Below are 21094 nucleotides of genomic sequence, written 5' to 3'. Positions count from 1 at the left end.
CAGATGTCTCATGGTACTACGATGGGGCTTGGTGGGTAAACACCATGCTCCCAGTTTATGCTCATATTGGCTGCAGGACACCCTCTGCCCGCTCTAGTAAGGACTCCCCACAGCCTTCCATGGCGTTTTATGAGATTTTGGAAAGAAGGGAAAAGCACTGCTCATTTTCTTGAATAGACCTTTACATATCAGCAAAATTAATGCTGCACATGGACTCTAGGAAGTGATCTTTGAACTGAAGAAAAGTTTTACAACGGAAGGCCAGTTAGCTGAGGAAGGCAAGAAATGGAGAGTTATTTTTGTTTAATTCATTTTTCTAATCATGCCTTTCCCTATGAGAATGTCTGCTGTGATAAAAAAGATGAAAACTCCACTGCTCTAGATACCTCACTGTTCGAGATACACATTTTTTTAATTACATAAATGGAAAAAAAAACCCTTGGGAAAAATTTTTCCTGGAGTATAGTAATTTGCGTCTATGATTCTACTATCACCCTTGGGGCGTGGCCCTCATTCTTTCTACATCCTTCCTCTATCAAGACTCTATATGGCTATTGTAGTAATGACTTGCTGAATTCCAGAAAGAAAGAAAGGGGGGAGGGGACAGAGAAGAGGAAGGAAAAAAAAAAGGATTTTTTTTTAAAGATACTAGTGTCTCTTTCCTCTCTTGTGTCCCTGGGTGGCACAAGCAGTTAAGCGCTCGACAACTAGCCAAAAGGTTGGTGATTTAAACCCACCCAGAGGCACCTCAGAAGACAGGCCTGGTGATCTGCTTCTGAAAGGTCACAGCTTTGAAAACCCTACGGAGCAGTTCTACTCTGCATGCACAGGGTGGTCATTAGTTGGAACTGACTCAACAGCAACTAACAACAACAATTCTCTTATAAGTTATAAAAATAAAAAATAAGAAAAAAAATAAGATTTGAACTTTCTAGAAACTACCACCCGCTTTATCCTTCTGTACCATCAGAAGATCCGATAGATGACATTTAACTATCAAGAGTTTTCTACCCTCCAATCCAATTATGTGAAAATTCCTCCCCTCCAAATATCTCTGCGGTCCAGAATCTCTAACCTGGGAGGACTGGAAAATAGTACATGATTTTAAACTTGGATACAGATTTTAGAGTTTTAATTCCTAGGTGAGAATGATCGATCTTCATGTGTTGATGAAATGCCATGCTTTTAAGAATCAATGGCAATAACATCAGGAGGGAGATGTTTTATCCCTGTGATGGTAAATTAAATTTGTCATTTAGTTTCTTAATTAAAAGTGATTTATTATCTGGAGGCCAGAATATAGTGTCTATACTATATATGCTGACAATGAGTAAACACTGCAATAGATTCCCAAGAAGCGACAGGCCACCTGAATATACGTTAAAATGGAATACAACTGGTTGATACTACTTGAAATTGACAGCTACAAGTTCTCACTTAACTGGGTGATTTATTTATTTGGTAATCGATTTTCAATATTACATTTTGTCAATTATAAAATCATTTACTTGTTTACCACTGGGTTTAGAGCCCTGGCGAGACGTACTTTTTGAAAAAGACACAATAAGGAAAACTGAATTAAGTTGGAGAAACAAAACCAACTACTTGTAGTCCTTTCTGCCCATTATGCTGTTTCATACATTCATACCTTTGCCCTCTGCTGGGAACTGCTTTCACTTAGCTGACATGACCATTTTTCAAAAAAGCCTCCTCCAAACCCTAGTTGGGCTAATTTCCCCTCCTCCCTACCCCTAAGGCATCTCATTCTTCCCATTTTCTAAATATTTTCCACACCATGTTGAACTTTTGGATCTTCTCTTTCACGAGACTGCAAGGTACTCAGGGGGATGGACTGTGAGCTGTTCATCTTTGTACTGCTAGCAGCTGGCTGAGAGCCTAACATGTGGTAGGTACTCAGGAAGCGCCTATTAAACTGAATTGTCACCAGCAAATAATACCTGACAATGTAAAATTGAATGCTATAGTAAGTTATATAGCTGTTTGTCCTGTGGAATAATAGCAAAGGAGGAGTTAGTAAAGTCCAGGAAGGCTTTTTGAAGTTAGGACTTGATTTGGGCCTTCCATCTAGAAGTCCAAGGAAGAAACAAAATTATTTCCAGGAAAGGAAAAGTATGATTGAGGTGGCAATGAGCAAGCTATACTGATGGTTGAGAGAGGTGACTAGAGCAGAAACGGTGTTCCAGAGGAGAATGAAAATAACGTTGGGTAATTAAATTAGTATCACATCATAAAATATCATGAAAGCCCATAGAAGAATTTGGGCTATATGTAAGAAACAAAATAAATAAAATTCTTAAAGCTATTGGAACAATCAAACAAATCTATTAAATATCTTACAGAATATTTACTACACAGAAGACATTGTACTTGGTTCTGCAGGGGATCCTCTTATATTTAGGCTGAATAAAACCTTCTGGTTTTATTAACATAGACCCAGATCAAATCAATGGTAGGATCAAAAGCAAAGTCACATCTTGTGTTTCTTAAAAAGGACCAACCAAAACGTATTTATGAAACACCTGCTATGTATTCTTCACTATGGTACCACAGAGTAACAAAAGATTGTAAGATACAGTGGGAGTCAACAGTGAATCCTAAGCTACATGTTGGAGAAATAGATATACACACACAAAAAGGTAGTGAATGTAAAAAAGATTTTAACTAAAGCTAGATGGAACTAATGATAATTAATGAGAAGGTATTTAGATACTGGGGCCCTGGTGGTACACTGGTTAAAAGCTCGACTGCTAACCAAAAGGTCAGCAGTTCCAAGCCACCAGCCACTCCTTGGAAACCCTATGGGGCAGCTCTACTCTGTCCTATATGGTCGACAGCAGGGGATCTGGGTATTCAGATATTATGGGGAAAACTGAGTTTGAAGTCAGAAAATCTGAGTTCAGTCCTTAAATTAGAGTTCCACCTGCTCAGTCTTCATTTTTTTTCCCAAAAGGTATATTATTATCTCTCCCAGAGGATTGTTGGGAGGGATAATTAGAATGATATCTGCTAAAATTGCTAGAATAGTAGCACATAACTAACTAACTAACCAGTTGCTGTTGAGTGGATTTCAACTCCTGATGATCCCATGTATTTCAGAGTAGAACGGAGCTCCACAGAGTTCTCATAGCTGTGACCTTTCAGAAGCAGATTGCCAGGTCTTTCTTCCAAGGTGCCTCTGGGTGGGTTTGAACCACCAACCTTCTGGTTAACAGTGAAATCCTTTGGATTACTAGTACAGCACTTACACGATTGCACCACTCAGGGGCTCCTGTAGTAGCAGATGTTGTTGTTGTTGTGTGCCCACCAGTGGATTCTGACTCATAGCAACACCATAGGACAAAGTAGAACTACTTTTCCTAGGCTGAAATCTTTACAGGAGGAGATCGCCAGGTCTTCTCTCCCACAGAGCTGCTGGAGGATTAGAACTGCCGACCTTTTGGTTAGCAGCTGAGTACTTAACCGTTGTGCCACCACGTATCCTTATAGTAGCACATAAAAAAAAAAATCATGGCCCACTGGAGTCGATTCTGACTCATAGCGACCCTATAGGATGGAGCAGAACTGCCCCACAGGGTTTCCAAGGAGCGTCTGGTGGATTCAAACTGCCAACCTTTTGGTTAGCAGCCATAGCTCTTAACCACTGCGCCACCAGGGCTCCAATACTCCATAAATATTATTTAAATCTGAATCTACACGGAAGACAAATTTGCTTACTTCAAAGTTTTCATAAGGCATTTCCTTGGCCTTAATACAGTCAGCTATCAATTTCTAAAACCCCGCGGTCTACTCTCTCCCCAGTGAGTCAGAATCCATAGAAACTTGAGCTGAAAGGGTAGCTAGCTCCTATTCTCCTGCTCTCTACGAAGGACCAAAGGGGCCATCTCCCTATCATACATCAGTCATCCTGGACCTGCAACAGGTATACATCTCTGGTCCGGTCAGCGTGGCCTCCTCCACTCTAACATCACTTTCCTTTTTCTTACCAGATGATCCTCTTTTCAGCCTGCTGTATCTGCGGACTGATTGGGGGCATCCTGAATTTTCAGTTTCTTCGGGCAGTTACAAAGAAGACCTCTTCCCTCTACCCTCTGCACCTCGCCTCCATGTCCCTCGCGTGCATTGGGATTGGGGGCTGCACCCTCTCTTCGTGGCTCACTTGTCGACTAGCCAGCTACGAACAGAGGAGGATGTTCTCAGAAAGGGAGCATTCGCTGCATCACTCTCATGAAATGGCTGAGAAAGTGAGTTCTCTACCTTTGCCTCGCCTTGCTATCATGTGATGAAGACTGCAGTCTACTCTAGATAAATCAACTTGCCGCTTTAGATGAGAATTTAAGGAATCAAATTTTATAGAAGTTTGGCCCTTGTGTATTAAGAATAGTATATTTCTATTATCATTTTTTTCTCATGGGTACACCTATTTTCAACATAATTTTGTAGTATCCCTGTCTATTCAAAAACAGAGTTCCTAAAATAGTATTTCATAAAATATTGAATGCCTTATAAATATGGATTTCTATGTATTATACTCAGGAAAAACACAAACTAAATACACGCTGTACTCAATAATGCTAGTTTTAGAAATCGGATGAATTCCCTTTTCTAGCTCACCCCCTGGGCTTGTAAGTAGCCGCACTTGATTATGTAAATTAGATCTTCACGCATAAAGGGACCCTTTTAATGAGGGGACAAAAAGCCTTGCCTATCAGTGCAAATATTAAAATCCACATAAAGCTTCATTTAATTCACAACTACACTTCATTCGTATTTGTGTAGCCTTGCCTGTATTTTAAACAATGGTCCTTGCATAATTGTTTCATGAAACCCCTTTAAACAGGAAGTTTCATTAATTGCATAAAAGGGCATAAAACAGTATAGTAAGCTGTCTCTGTTTCTACTACCTTTTGCACACATTTCTTAATTCAATTCTTGCTATTGGATCTTTTAAGAAAAAGATAAAAATATCTGTAAAATAAACTCACTAAGATAATGGCCACATCATATTTTGCCTTATAGCATGGGAATAAAATTACTTAACCACAGAGCAGAAGAAAAAGTAGCAAGAGTTACTACATATTTTTTAGAATATTATTTTAAAGAAAAAAAAATTTTCTGTGATTTTATGTGTTTCTCTTTCTTATACAAACTAGACATCCAGATAAGGAGAGTAGCTGCTGCTAAATTGCCCAAGAGAGCAATTTTAAATAGATTAACACATGTCCTTCAAAAAAGAATTAATAGTGTGAATAGCAGAACTGCTAATTTAAAGAAATGGGTTGTTAAAAATAGATGATCATTGTATATTTGGATAGTGACTCTTTCATGCTCTATTTTTAATACTAGTATGATTTAGCTTTTTGTGTATATATTTGTGCAATATTTATTGTATGATTGTTATATTTATATTAGAGATTGAGGGCTATTGAAATAACCGACTTGCCCAGCCGCCCGGTGGTGCCCCCGACACCAGAGTTACCTACAAGGTACGCTGATTTCTAGGGAGTTACCATGTTGTAATGTCACCGCAGGAAGCATTGCCTCTTCTAGGAAGCCATGATCTCAGCAGATCAGTCTGGACTGATGCTGTGATGTCATTCCTCAAAGTCTGGCTTTTATAAGAGCTGCTTTGAGGACCTGACATAACCTACATGGCAGAGCCTTGCAGCTTGAAAATTGGTTGAGTATTTAAAGTATTCAGCCTGCCTATAAGCATCCAAACACATTTCTGCTTGGATGATTCATGACTTCTTTATTCTCTGCTACCTCATGATTCTGATTCAATATCATCATTCACAGACCAGAGTTTTGTCTTTAATAATAGATGTGTCCAGATAAAGACAAAATGTGTATCTCCCTCATGTCACAAGTGCATGAGAAGATAGCCAAAATTTGACACTAATGCAGTAAAAATTCTTGATGAAAAGTTTCTTCTTATAAAATTATCCAGTGTGATACATTTCAAATTCAGTTCCCATATTTTAGATTGCTGAAAATAAAGTCACCGTTCTTTGTTTGGCTAACCAATATAATTGGAAACATAGAAATCACATAGCTACTATGTCCCATTTGCAAAAAATATGTCCACTTGCAAATAGCCACACTTGGTCCTGCCCAAATTTATAGCACAATCTTCTTGGTAAATTGGAGATGCCTATTTGCAAACAAACTGAAAGGACTCATCAATTTTAAAACTAATTTCTGCCATTGTTTTCTATCAATGATTTTACTGTGTCCATCTTAGAATGAAACTGCTTAAGAAAATTATTTTTTCTTAGATTTGTGTAAGTGATTTTTGAAACTACAATAAAAGATTAATACATTAGATTAGTTTTTCTCTTCTCTCTCTCTTCTTTCTGTCTTGGTTTTTAAACTACTGTTTGGATGCAAGCTCGTTTTAGGAGAAGAAAAGGGACCTAAGATTCTTACTTCTAAAAATCCATTAGGAAATCGTGTTTTCTTTTAGTAGGAGGAATAGGAAAAAATATATAAGCAAATTTTTTTATAGTTCATTTTGAGGTATGAAATTAAATAATCTCCCTGGTTCAACTTTCTATTTATCTTGCCATCAACTGAACTCTTGAATGAAGACTCAAAGTTTAACTGTCAATTTAACTTCAACCCAGTAACCCCAACATATTTTGAGGCCTACTTTCAGTGTGTATGTTTCTAGCACAGTCAGCCTTTCAATTAGACTGAAAAATCACCAGACCGTAGAGGCTCCAAACCACTTTCTCTATTTCCTCTCAGAGCCTTTACTGTTAAGACTGTTGGGTTTTAAGCTATTTTCTGGAATTCCTTAGCACCTTAATAAAACCACCAGTTGTTGTAGAGTCAATTTTGACTCCTAGCAACCCCATATGTGTCAGCGTAGAATTGTGCTCCATAGGGTATTCAGTAGCTGATTTTTTTTTAAAGTAGAACACCAGGCCTTTCTTCCTAGGCATCTATGGGTTGACTTGAACCTCCAACCTTTTGGGTAGTAGCCGAGTGTTAGCCATTGGCACCATCCAGGGATTTCCACACCGTACTAGGGAAGATATAATGGATACCCAGGTACAAGACAAGCCCCCAAAGCCTGGAAGAGACCATAGCACTTAGCGTGAAGAGAGAGGTCTTAATGGGGGAGGGAGAAAAAGAAAAAGATCTCTAATGCATATTGTTTTCTTTCCCAGAATTTTCTTGGAAGAAAATCTGCCCCATCTCCTAAAGACAAGATGGTTTGCAAAATAAAAGTTCAAAAACCAGGCAAATTCCCACCTTCAAGTGCCCTTCCTGTTCTTCCTGTGTAACTTTAAAAACCACCCCATACAAAAGCAAACATTCTTATTCTATCTCCTCTCTTCTTCTGAATTTTCAAAGAGAAGAGACTAAAAACGGAAAACTTTTTATTTTTGAAATAAATGTTTGGATGTATTTGAAAATCTTTACAAAAGGGAACACATTACTTTTTAATTTTTAGTTCATCCAAACAGAAACTAGATAAAGACTGACAGGCATGATCTGAATGAGAAAGTAATTTCAATTTGAATTATTCTTTGCTGTTCCTTTGCAAATAGGCTTGCTCAAGTGTGGAATGGTACTGTCAATCTATCTTCAAATATTTTTGGCTAAATATTATTTATAAATGTCAGTGGGCCTCACCTCTCATCATTACCTTTTATTTCGTAGGGAAAAGTTTACTAATAAGATACATGAGTTCAAAGCAACTACAGCTTTTTCTCAAATTAATATACTTTCTACAATTGCAAATGGAGCTTCTTTAGGTTAGCTCATCCTTTACATCTATATTTTCATTGCCTTCGCATATAGTGTTCCTTATTAACTTTTTAATAACTGATCCTTTGAAAACATTTTAAAAGGTTTTACTGTTTTTTTTTTTTACTGTTTGAGTAATGGTGTCCTGAAAAATAATCTTTTCTGCTATGATTTATTAGTGATCCATAGTTACAAATTTCCAATAATCAACTTGTGGGTCTTTTTCAGTTCTTAACAAAAATACCACACATTTTTTCATAGAATAAACGTAACCTCTAGCATCAGTGGGTACTTTGTTGACATACTCAGCAGAGGAGCGTATGCACTGGAAAAACTTGGGCATTTAACCATTTTCTTCTTCCTAGGTGAGGCTTTCCAAAATACTGTCGAGGAATAAAACGGGAAGTTTAGGGGTACGGGAGAGATTACTCTCTTTTAAACAGATTGAACCATTTTTGTAGATAGAAGATTTTGATCTAACGGATTGTCACTTTAGCATTTTCATGCATTCCCAGATGCCATGAAATTTCATTTCCTAAAACGCAACAATATAAATCCTTGTCCTTTCCCAAAGCTTAACAAAGTTTTTCAATGGTTTGAAATTTCTGTTCTGCAAACCTATTAACCAAATCACCATCTTGCTCTGAAAGTGAATTTCAATTAATACATGTTATTTTCCTAACAGGAAGTGACAGACAACATGAGCAATGGAGGAACACAACTGATATTTAATGGAAGAGTATAATCAATGTTTTAAAGAACTGAACATTTTTTAGGATTTTCATGAGGCAAGGAAATACTAAAGGAGTAAGAGATAAAATTAAAACAGTTCTTGCATTTGCTGTTATGTTTCCTGAATATCTTTACTCTTACTCAATTTCTTCAGCTCTTTTAATTGAGTGAAAAACGTTTCAGAAATGTTCTAGAAGAGTGATTTCAGTAGACTTTCTAGGTTGTTCTAAAGAAGACTTTTCAGAAAAAAAATTAAGTGTGATAAAAAAAACAGAAATAAGATTCATATTCTACACAAACAACTATTTGAGTAGCATGAGAATTAGATTTGTAATAGCATATTACATGAGTTCTTTAAAAGTACAAATATAAAAAATACCAATAACTTATTGATGTCTTAGTTCTGAAAGACGAACGGCTTCAAGAATTCCGTAATTCAAAACCTCAGCAATGCCTTGTTGTAAAAACATTGCAATTATTTTCAATTTGTGAATGAACTATATTTCATAATTCATTTGTAAATGACAAAAAACCTACACCTTAAAATAGAGATTTTTTTTAGAGAGAATATTAATCTGTATGATATTTTTGCATTTTTGCACAAGAGTCAAATGTTGTCAATGAATATCATTTAAGGAAAATAAACATGTTTTGATCAGACTGTGCAGGTTGATCTGCATGATCATGAATGAGCCTAAGAATGAAATATGTTTGTGTATATGTGTGTGTATGTATTGTAAATATAAAAAACATATACAGCATATATTTATAGAATACACTAATGTAAATAGGTAGTAGAAAAGAAACTGTGATGCTGTGGGGATAGTAACAAGATTCAGTTCCCACAGGGATGGGAAAGCAATTGTTCAAGGCTTTTCTATGCCCACAATATCACGTATTTAATTTCTACTAAATGTTTCCAATTTTCTTTTTATTATGTCTGTTGTGTATAAATATTGCAGCTGGTATTTATGGAGTTGAGTGATCTGAATAGTGTAGTATACAGATTGTGTTTTTAATTATTTAGCTAGTTCACTATGATTATGCTATATATGTACTAGCAGTAACTAATACTGATTTATAAACATAACCTACATCATATACTTCCACATTTATAAATATAGATATGACTTACGATTATTCATGACATTCATGTTTCAGTTTACAGCCCAATTAAATTGCACTAAAGGACAGATGATGTACCCTCAAAAGATAAAGTTGCAATTAGCTTTGCTATAATTTAATTAAGTGTATTGTTTTCGTTTTTTACTTATTTTACAATTTACATGGGATAACATGGACAGACATTTTCAAGAAAGCATATACCTAAAGAACCTGGAAGAGTTGTCTGTAAAAGAAAATAAAAAGATAAGCATACATTTACATAGCTAGATTTAATCTTTCTCTTCCATAATGGACTGTTAAAATAGCTAACTATCTCAAAATACATGAGCAAGAAAACAGCATGGTCTCTGGCAACATTTATGAGAATATAACCTCTGGCAACAGATAAAGAAATTTCATATTTTTTAAGTATATATCTCTCACTGTATTGAATGCTTTCATTATTTCCCAAAGTGAATCAATTTTCAAGTAATTTTTTATGAGTTACTTAATCACAGGCAAATTATAACCTTTAATATCCCATATGAGAACATATTACAATTTACAAAGAAAATATGGACTTTAATTATGCTAACAAGAATTTCAGTCAATGGAAACCTGAAGGTCTTTTATTGTTACAGTAACAATCATCATCTATCTTATATAAATCACCTAATAAAAATATTCTGGCTGTATCTATATAGTCAACAGAAATATCTGGTATATGGTTGTTTGGTGTAGTTTTTGAAGTCTCCCAACTCATTTGGATAACTTCTTTATCCAGTAGATTACAGAAGTTGTCCATAAATGCAGCCTCAAATAGGGAATCAACATCATCACTCTTCATTTGATGCAGCAAGTAGGTATGATCTTCGTCACTAAAAATCTAAACTATACCATGCTGATATTTCATGTGTATATGGTTCTACTGAGTTTATGCAAGGATGTAGTTTTGTACTGAAAGAACAACCACAAACTTAATGTTAAGGAAGCATTTCTCTGTAGACATGTTTGTACAATACATGATTATAATACATCAGTAAGAAGTTTTAATGCCTTTTGAAATAATTGATGAAATCAGACATTCAAGGACAAAAAGTAGGCATATCACTGCTTTGACATAGAATCAAGAAGAGATTCAATCATCATAACTATCTGAATAGTTTCCAGTATATGTTTAACCAAGTATACATATATCTTTAATGTAATGATTTCAACACAATGTTTTCAGGGGTCAGTTATTTAGAGTGATTTATTTGCCATGTACAGGGATTCTTTTTGAGGTAAGTAGAGGAAGTTGGAAAGTATAGTTCAAGTGCTTGAAAATTTACTTTTCACAATATATTGAATCATAAACTATAATTTATTAAATGACTATATTACAGTTTTAGTATGATCCTACCCTTGGGGAAAAGTAATGTGATAGTAAATTAGAAAAAAAAAATGTGAAACTGGTGTGGTTTTGTTCTGTAGAGTCTAGATATGAAGAGGTAGAGTTATTATAAGCATAAAATAATAAAAGTGGACTCTGCTTGGAAACTTATATATATGTATAAATAATGGTTTAGAAATGGAACAGTGGAACATGATATGATGGCTCTACTGATATGTTTATGCAATAAAATAGTGTGTTTTGAAACTACATATTGGTATAGATTTTTTTTTTCCATTATGACACAGAAAATAGCTTCCCCCCAATAGATGGATAAAGCTGCTGTGCTGAAATTGGTGGGAAAAGGGTTGTTGTTGAGGACAGGGAGGAAGACACAGTAACAGCTGGAGGATATGGAATCAGGAAAGTGTATTTTTTTAAGATAGGAAAGACTAGAGCATGTTCAAATATAGAAAGGCAGTGGTTGAAGATACAGAACATATGTAACATAATAGGAAAGTGAAGTCCCTGAAGAGGCTGGAGGAAATAAGATACAGATCATAGAACTCAGAATTAGATAAGTAGGACTGAGATGAAAGGAAATTCATAAATGAAACGACAATATTTAGTCAACTCTGCTGATCCATTTGGATTTCTCAAAATGGTTACCACTTTCATTTGAGTGGACGATTACTCATTGTGCAATCTGTCCTATGCATTTCAGGCTATTAAGCATCTACAGTTCCCACTCACTTTATGCTATAATTCACCCCAGTTATTGTAACAACCGAAAATGCCCTAACGGATTTTCATCTGTCCCTTCGGGAGGGCAGTATTGCCTCCCAATTTAGAACCATTGGAAAAAACACTTGAACGTGATTAAAGCAGCCAATGTTAATGCTATCCACACATGCACACCTGAATTCATCAGGACAGTAAACCCCACAGTTCTAAGGTCTACCTGCACTCTCCATATGGTAGCCTCTATACACATGCGCAGCACTGGCGGCACAGTGGTTAAGAGCTCGGCTGTTAACCAAAGGTTCAGCAGTTCAAATCCACCAGCTTCTCCTTGGAAACCCTATGGGGCAGTTCTACTTAGTCCTATAGCGTCACTATGAGTCGGAATCAACAGCAATTTTTTTTTTTTTTTTGGTTTATCCACATGTGGCTATTTAAGTATAAATTAAATTAATTGAAATAGCGTCAAATACTCAGTTTCCAAGTCAAACTAACCATATTCCAAGTGCTTATTAGCCACATATGGACAGCAGATATAGAATATTTCCATCTTCTGAGAAAATTCTATTAGATAGTATTGGCCAAAAAAGCACATAGAGAGGAACTATCTACTAACAGGTTCTTCCACTGTCAGCCAATATCATTATGTAAGAGAAAGTGAGAAAAGAGTTAGTAAACACTCTATGAAATTTGAAAGTTGATAACCCTGTTAACTTCATGGATTGAGCAAAATTAGCAAAAGTTCTGTGTAGGCCAACCCATAATAAAATTGAACACAGAACAAAAGTCACTTATTTTCTGTTGCTTTAGTGCTTTAATGTTAAAAAAAAAATTATATCTGCACAAAGATTTAAAACATACACTAAATGACTAGTGTATGTTCGAAAGGTATATAAAAAAAAGCATTGCACAGCTACTATTTTTTAAAGAAATTTACTATAGTACCATGTGTCAATGAATAATCCAGCATTCCTTGTGCTTGGGAAAATGAGAAAAACAATATCCTGCCCTTCACTTTATTCACTGACCTAGTGTAAAAATGGCATGATTAGGAACCTCACTTCCAAAACTACCTTTTCAGAGGTTATTTAGAAATCATATTTAGAAACTTTTAGGGAGCATCTTAACTGTTTGGTTAGAATACTGTTTCCAAATAAAGTTTCAGAACTTGGTATCAATTTATTCTTTTCTTCTTTAAATTATTTTTCTGGAAAGATATGTAATGTTTCTTACTCGAAGTGTATGAGAGCCAAGAAATTCTATTATCCCAAATCCATAAATCACAGGCTGTCAGTTTCTGTTAGCAGAGGAACCAAATCAGAAATTGCTGGAAATGTGGATGCCTCAAAAAATTATATATATATATATTTTTTTTTTTACTCCCTTTGCCAGGAAAACTATCTACTGAATAGAAGAGTCATTTATTAGGAATGCATTAAAAACACTCAAGAAAAAATTGTTTAAGAAGTCAAGCTATATATCTAAAAAATTTATATACAACGAAAACTGTGAGAGCCGGGACTGCCTTGTTTTTCTGGTTGTCGCAAGTTTTCTGCCTTTGACAGGATGCTTACCACTTTTATATCACTCTCTGATAAGAATCCTATCTCATAAATGCCCAATGAGTTTTCCTCCTCTGACAGGTTTTAGCCTTACACAGCTTCTGGCTTTCGCAGGTTTTATGGTATTTCAACATTTTAACAGTTCGGTATGATCCACCTCATTCCCTGGGAAGTGCAAACTGTTTGCCCTGAACTGTTAACTTAAAGGTTGGCCATTTGATCCTACCCAGAGGCACCTTGGAAGAAAGGCCAGGTGATCTGCTTTCTGGTGATGCAGTGGTTAAGTGTTTGGCTAACCAAAAGGTTGACAGCTCGAATCCATCAGCTGCTGCTTGGAAACCCTATGGGACAGTTCTACTCTGTTGTGTAGGGTCACTGTGAGTCAGAATCGACCACAGGGCAGTGGGTTTTGTTTTGCCCAGGAACCCTGGTGACAGAGTGGTTAAGATCTCAGCTGCTAACCAAAAGGTCAGCACTTCGAATCCACCAGCTGCTCCTTGGAAACCTTATGAGGGCAGTTCTACTCTGTCCTATAGAGTCACTATTGGTTGGAATCGACCCACGGCAGTGGGTTTGGGTCATAAAGATTACAGCTAAGAAAACCGTACGGAGCAGTTCTACTTTGTAACGAATGGCATCCCATGAGTTGGAATCCACTTGGCTGCAACAGGGTTTTGCATTTTTTTGTCCGTTTATTATCCACATCAACTAAATACAGTGAAAAACGAGCCCTTGAAGGAATAGGAGCCATCATTGCCCCTTACATTAACTAGGGGTTGCTGATTTCAAGGTGTTTTCTTCATTAACACCCACAGGCTCCACTTCTTTAGCCACTCAGTACATTACAAGTGCTTTCCCATACCAAATTGTACTATGTTAGTGAGAAATACCAGGGAGACTGAGATTTACCCAAGCTAGAATTTGGTTGAGGCTTCATAGCAAAACCTAAAATCTTGTCAAAATAGCATGAAGTCTTTTATTAACCACAAGGAATCAGATCTCATGACAGCTCCTTACTATTAACCAATTAGGATATTGGTCTCCACTTAGTCACTAAGGCAGAAGTTCTCAAACATCATTCCACAACATTCCTGGAAGAGAGCTAAAGGAAATCCCCTGGGCCCACCAAGGTCACTGCCCAGGAAAGAAAAGCTACAGATTCTTTTGTGGATGGCTCTACTACCCACCAGCACGGTGGGGCTCTGGATTCTGGACTATAAATCAGCCAACAATTGGGACAATACCCAATTTTTTTATATAAAAATACTCAAACATCCCTGTTTAGATAGCTGTCTAGATGTCTGGTCCACAGCCCACTACCCTCATCACTATCCAACAAGTCTGAGATCCGAGCCTCTTGATCTTTTCTGCCTTCTAAGTCTGTGAGTTTACTTATATCAAGCTCAGAGGAAAAAAAAAAAAAATAGTGGTTGCATATTCTCTTTAACAAGAATTGTCAGAGAGTGTCAAATTTCCAACTCATAATACAGTGCATAGTGGTAATATTAGCCTATTGCTATTTACCAAGAAAAAGGATAAAGGTGCAGCAGGTGAAAGATAACCATTTTCCAAGAGCTTTCACATGCAATTGCTCATTAACTTCTCACCACAACCCTATGAGGTAGGTATTACATAGTGTTTTACCCTTAGAGAGTGTCTTAGTCATCTAGTGCTGCTATAACAGAAATACCAAAAGTGGATGGACTTAACAAAGAGAAATTTATTCTCTCACAGTCTAGTAGGTTACAACTCCAAATTCAGGGTGCCAGCTCCAGGGGAAGGCTTTCTCTCTCTGTTGACTCTGGAGGAAGGTCCTTGTCTCAAACTTCCCCTGGTCAAGGAACTTCTCAGCACAGGGACCCTGGGTTCAAAGGACATGACTATGCTCCCAGTGCTTCTTTCTTGGTGGGAAGAGGCCCCCCCATGTCTCTCTGCTTGCTTCGCTTCTTTTATATCTCAAAAGAGATCGGCTTAAAACATAATCTAATCTTGTAGATTGAGTCCTGCCTCATTAACATAACTGCCACTAATCCCATTTCATTAACACCATAGAGATCGGATTTACAACACATAGGAAAATCACATCAGATGACAAAATGGTGCACAATCACACGGTACTGGGAATCATGGCCTAGCCAGGTTGACACACATTTTGGGGGGACACAATTCAATCTACAACACAGAGGCTGAAAAATCTTGCCCAAAGTTAGTGACTAGCGGTTGACAGATGGGGGTTTGAAACCAGGCTGGATAATTGCACCATGATCCTTCATAGCCTTCCATGAAGCAATGCCACCCCCACCCCCCCGCCACCCCACAACCACCTCCACGTTACTGTGGGAGACAATTTGTTAAAGACATCAGGATATGTTGAAAAGAAACACTGGCTTTTAATATGGGCTCAATCACTAAACCGTTATATGGCCTTGCACATATTGCTTACATTTTCTGAACTACAGTCCCCTTATCACCCAAGATTGGTGATATGCCTTTTAGAATCATTTAAGGATTTAAATTATAAATATTAATTGCCTGACACATAGTGAACATTCAGTAAGGAGTATTATAAGGTACAGTATCTATAAACAAAAACCAAACCAAACCTGTAGCCGTCGAGTCAATTCCGACTCAGAGTAGAACTGTCCCATAGGGTTTCCAAGGAGCAACTGGTGGATTCGAACTGCTGACTTTTTGGTTAGCAGCTGAGCTCTTAACCTTTACACTACCAGGGCTATTTCTCTATTTTATTAATATCATTTATTTAACATGAAATAAGGGAAAGGTGGGTACAGATCAACATTTCACCTGAAAGGTGAGGTCATTTCTGGTTATGACTGAATTTTGAAGCCATTCAACCAAATCATACAACATGTATATAAACTTAGGTCCATAAAGCAAACCACAGCTTGATCCCATATGAACCACCTGCTGCCCTTTACTTGTTCAGCTTCTTCTGACCCCAAATCTAAATTTCTGGTTCTGTGACCCCTGCCCTGATGGCAGTTTCTGGCCCCTGCCCTTGAACCTGGGACTTCTTTTCTCCAGTTGTCAAGCTTTCACAGCTACCCCCACTCACTTCACTGTAGGCACTCAGGACTGTTTAATAGGACTCCCTACTCCTGAATCAGCCGGTGAAATCTAACCTCTGTCACGGAGCCAGCAGCAGCTAGTGACAGGGTGACTTCGACAATGTCGATCACCTGGCAAACAGGCATATGATCAAATGGGAAAGAGTAATTCGAAAGAAGGATGTTGGATAACTAAAGAGAAAGCTTGAACTTCCTTTTCCTTGAATGTTAACAGGTCAGAACATCTGGGAGGTCATTTGGAGGCAGGCAGGAAGCTTAAGGAGAAACTCCAGCAAGATCGCTTTTCCGTTGGGCTTGGATAATGGGAGTGGACCAGTAAGCCACAGAGAAAATGAATTCTGTCATGAACAAAATTCTGCCCTTAAATGTCAGATATGTAGTCTCCTTGTATGTCCTTGTAGTCTCCTTTTTCTGCTTCTTTTCAATCTCTACTTCAGCCTATCCAACTTCTCCAAGGAACAAGAGAGAGAGAAATTGTATCCAGGCCAGAGCCGGCATTGTCAGTATCACCCTGAAACCGATATAGTGCAAGCCAGGAGGAGTCACCACCAAAAATACCACGGGAAAGTGATACTCAGAGACACCCGTTGCTGTCAAGTCGATTCCGACATATACCGACCCTATAGGACAAAGTAGAGCTGCCCCACAGAGTTCCCAAGGCTGTAAATCTTTACGGAAGCAGAGTGCCATATCTTTGTCCCATGGAGTGGCTGGTCGGTTTAAACCACAAATCTTTTGTTTGGCAGCCGAGCACCTTAACTGAGCACTTTAACTTTAAACTCAGAGGGGTTAAAAAAAAAAAAAAAACTCATTGCCATTGAGTGGATTCCAACTGATGGTGACTCCATGTGTTACAGAATAGAACTGCTCCCCAGGGTTTTCTTGGCTGTAATCTTAACAGAAGCAGACTGCCAGGCCTTTCTTCTGTGGTACTACTCGCTGGGATGGAACTGTCAGTCTTCAGGGTAGCAGTCCAGCAAAACTATTCACTTTGTACCACCTAGCTGCTTTCATTTAGTCATCTGTCTTTCCCACCCAGAAATCCCCATTTTAGTGAGAAACTTGAAGTTACAGATTTTTATTTTACTAAGGAAAGTAGCCTTTACCAAGAAATGTCTTCCCCTGTAAAGTTCTTCAGAGTACACTGTTGCATTCTTTCACTGCTGGGAGTCTTTCAGTCTGCACAAAGCCCACTGTGACACTGGATAAAAATCAATACATTACTGTAATAATTCCAATGAATAGAAGAATTAAGAGCACCCTGAGGCTGAAGGGAGGAATCCAGATATGACACATTAGTACGCATCTTGTTTGGTCTCGAGACCGAGAGAAATTTACTCTTAACTGAAAGTAAATTTTACATCAAAATATACCACTTCTCAATTTTATTTTTAATCTACTTTCTATTCTCAAACTTTTCATGCTATACTGTTTGGAGATACTTAATGTCAGGAATCTGGGACTTCACACCCACACGAACTCTGCAGCTAGCAGGTGGTTTATTATAGCTTTAAAATAATCTTCGAAAAATAAAAAGCAATCTGTTGCCTATTTTTTTTTTTCTGCAGTGAGTTAAAGACAGATGGAAGTAAATGAAAATTTCCATAGACATCTTTGCAAGCACTATGGTTAATTTTATTAGCCAAATTCCTTGGGTTTGAAAACCTTGAAAGAGAGGTGTTGAAACTCAGTTGCAGTAAGGTCAGACTGGGGAAGAAATAGTGCCTTAGAAGAAATACTGACCCTGATTTTCATGAAAGGACCATAAATTACATAAAGAGGGCCTCACATCCCCGGAAAGTAGACCCTTCTGTTCTGATTTTTCTTCTTTACCCTTTTCCAACTTCTGGAAACAATTATGAATGCTCTCAATTACACTTGTGCACACGCATATTTTCTAGCTAGTTTTGTTTCATTTGTTGAGTTATAATTTAAAAAGTGACCATAAGGTTATCCCTTTCAGTACAATCCAAAGGAGAACATAAACTGAAATCCATTCTGTATAACAAACGTGAGAATGGACTTCTACCTTTTTGAGCGTTTGGAAATTGTGCACCATTTTATGTTCATTATTTAGCAATCTTTACTGTGTTTTAATACTAAAGCAAATGAAATAATCAAGTGCTTGTTAATTATCAGTGTATTTCCATTAATTATGCCTGAATAAAAACGATCAATTCAGAGCCTGTCCCCTGTATTTCGGAAACCCTGGTGGCGTAGTGGTAAAGAGCTACGGCTGCTGACCAAGAGGTTGGCAGTTCAAATCCACCAGGCGCTGCTTAGAAACCATATGGGGCAGTTCTACCCTGTCGCATAGGGTCACTATGAGTTGGAATTGACTTGACAGCAATGGATTTGGTTTTTCCCCTATGTTTCAGATCTCTTAAAAGGCATTGGTTCACAAAGCTCAGCAGGTATTACATTCATCTGGAGAGTTTTTGAAATGAGATTGCTGGGCCCCAGCTCCAGAGTTCTGCTTCATTCAGCTTACGGTGGGGCCTGAGAATATGCATTTACAGTACATTCCCGGGTGATGCTGATGGTGTTGGTCCAGAGATTTCACTTTGAGGACCACCAGTAAAAGCATACCCTATTTAAGGAGTTGGATCTTAAATTAGAGACAGACTCATTTGAGTTACTTGATTTCTATGTATTTACAGCAACAGCTACAGTTTGTAAAATGCCAAATCTATTATATTCAATAAAATGTAATCTATGTGCTCTATTATTATTTTTCCCCTTCATTGTTTGTAAGCCTTCTATGAGCATGGTGTATATCAGTTAAGGTCAATAATTTAATAAGCAAGTAGGAGAAGCTTTCAGAGTCAAAAACTGATCCCAAGGTCATGTTAAAAAAAAGTACTGTTGCTGAAAACAAGCAGTCAATAAACAGCTACTTGATTTTTGCCATTCTTACAGTATCTTGGTCTAAAGCGAAACTTTACAAATTTAAAGCTCATGTTTGCCATCTGGTGACACACTTGTGAATTACAAGTGGTCTGCATCAACCAATATTAAAAAAAAAAGAAAAGAAAAACCCATTGCTGTGAAGTGGATTCCGACTCATAGCGACCCTATAAACAGAGTAGAACTGCCGTATAGGGTTTCCAAGGAGTGGCTGGTGGATTCGAACTGCCGACCTTTTGGTTAGCAGCTGAGCTCTTAACCACTGACATCAGAGCCCCAAATCAAGCAACAGTTTTGTTATATATCTTGTACAGATTTTTGTTTGTTGTTTCTTCATTTCCAGAATCCATTAGGCAAATTTCATACATTTTTCCCTAAAAGCGCTGTTATTTCACAATTCATTAAACAGCTAACAGAAAACGATTTCCCTAACTGAATATATTTATTTCAAACGATTGGTTTGTATGAAAGCTGTTTTAATTCTTCATACTGACCAACGAAACTGCAAATTGTATCTCAGAATGCATAGTTCATATATAGAAAAAAATTTTATTAACAAAATATTTTAGGGAGATATTACAGCGAAATTGAATTCTTTTAATCTGAATCAAATGTTCACATACATGGTTCACTTATGATGGCAGTACACTGAGGAGGAGCTGAAATTAATTATGCTAATAAGACCAATAATAGCAATGATTCGTTAAGTCGTACATAGGGTCTCTGTGAGTCGGAACCGACTGGATGGCATCTAACAATAACAACAAATAACACCAAAGCAAAAACAAAACAAAACAAAAAAACAAAGATTTGGAGCCAAGACATACTCCAGGTTTTATGCATTCTTTAATCTAAATCTTCCTCTAAGTTCAGGGCTCTACCTGGTTATTCATTCAATAAGGGCATATGTTCCTGGTCCCAAGTTCAACTTCAGAGTTTTAACTAAGTTCAACTTCAGATTTAACTAAGCATATTGTATTGGAGACACCAACCACGAACCCAAAAAACGATATATCATTGATCACTTAATATAGGTCAGTCACTGGATTTAGTATTCCACTGTCGTTATCTTGCTTAAGCTTCAGAACTTCACTGTGTCATTATATCTTTAAATTACAGATGAGGAAGTTGAAATCTAAATAGAGTAAGCAAGTTTCTCAAGGTGCCAAAGCCCGGATTTGCACCTGCCTCCTATCAACCATGCCATATTGCCTGGATTGCTTTCTATAAAACCATCGGCATTCACACTTTGGCTAAAACTGGTGCTTCTTTGACACCTTCCCAAGCTGCTCTGGAGCGTCCTGATCATTAGGCTAGGTTTGCACAAGCAGAAGAAAAAAATCTGTTCTGTAGTTTGAGCAGTGAGGATGAACACAAGTCTCTGACTGGAGAGATGTTTCCCCAACTTTTGGTGATACAAGCCTTGGGGCGGACTGAATTGTAAAGAGAGGTCTCAAGGGTCATACTTGCCTGAGCCATGTAGAAGGTGTGGTATATTTTCCCGAATTAGCCATTGCAGAATCAGGAGAGAAACTGGACTAATGAGACAGATGGTGGGTTCACTTTCGAACGTGTTGCATTTGAGGCATCTGAGCTGCTTTTTAGGATTGAGCTTCCGCATAAAATATACTCCATAGACATTTATTGATGTATTATTGTACCGTCCAGGTTTAGAAAATCCTATTAAAGCACATGACTACTGGAAATGATCAAGGCGGGAACCCCCCATTAAACTTACGTACAGGACGTTAGCTAAAATAAATACTACAAGTTTTTCTGTCCGTAAAGTAGACGTTGGTCAGCCTTCGCGC

At 37.4% G+C, this 21094-nt stretch overlaps 1 protein-coding gene across 1 annotated transcript in view; it reads left to right on the top strand.

Annotated features, from left to right (window-relative positions):
* TMEM196 (transmembrane protein 196) overlaps positions 1 to 8521 on the top strand; it is a 54147-nt gene extending 45626 nt beyond the window's left edge. Inside the window, exons 3-4 of the mRNA XM_004377437.1 lie at positions 4008 to 4262; positions 8462 to 8521. Of these exons, the coding sequence (XP_004377494.1) occupies positions 4008 to 4262; positions 8462 to 8521 (315 nt within the window). The remainder of the gene's footprint in view (positions 1 to 4007; positions 4263 to 8461) is intronic.
* The last annotated feature ends 12573 nt before the right edge of the window (positions 8522 to 21094 follow it).

Source organism: Trichechus manatus, unplaced genomic scaffold (genome assembly GCF_000243295.1).
Source record: "Trichechus manatus latirostris isolate Lorelei unplaced genomic scaffold, TriManLat1.0 scaffold00050, whole genome shotgun sequence".
Taxonomy (NCBI): domain Eukaryota; kingdom Metazoa; phylum Chordata; class Mammalia; order Sirenia; family Trichechidae; genus Trichechus; species Trichechus manatus.
This window is presented reverse-complemented; position numbering and strand designations above follow the sequence as displayed.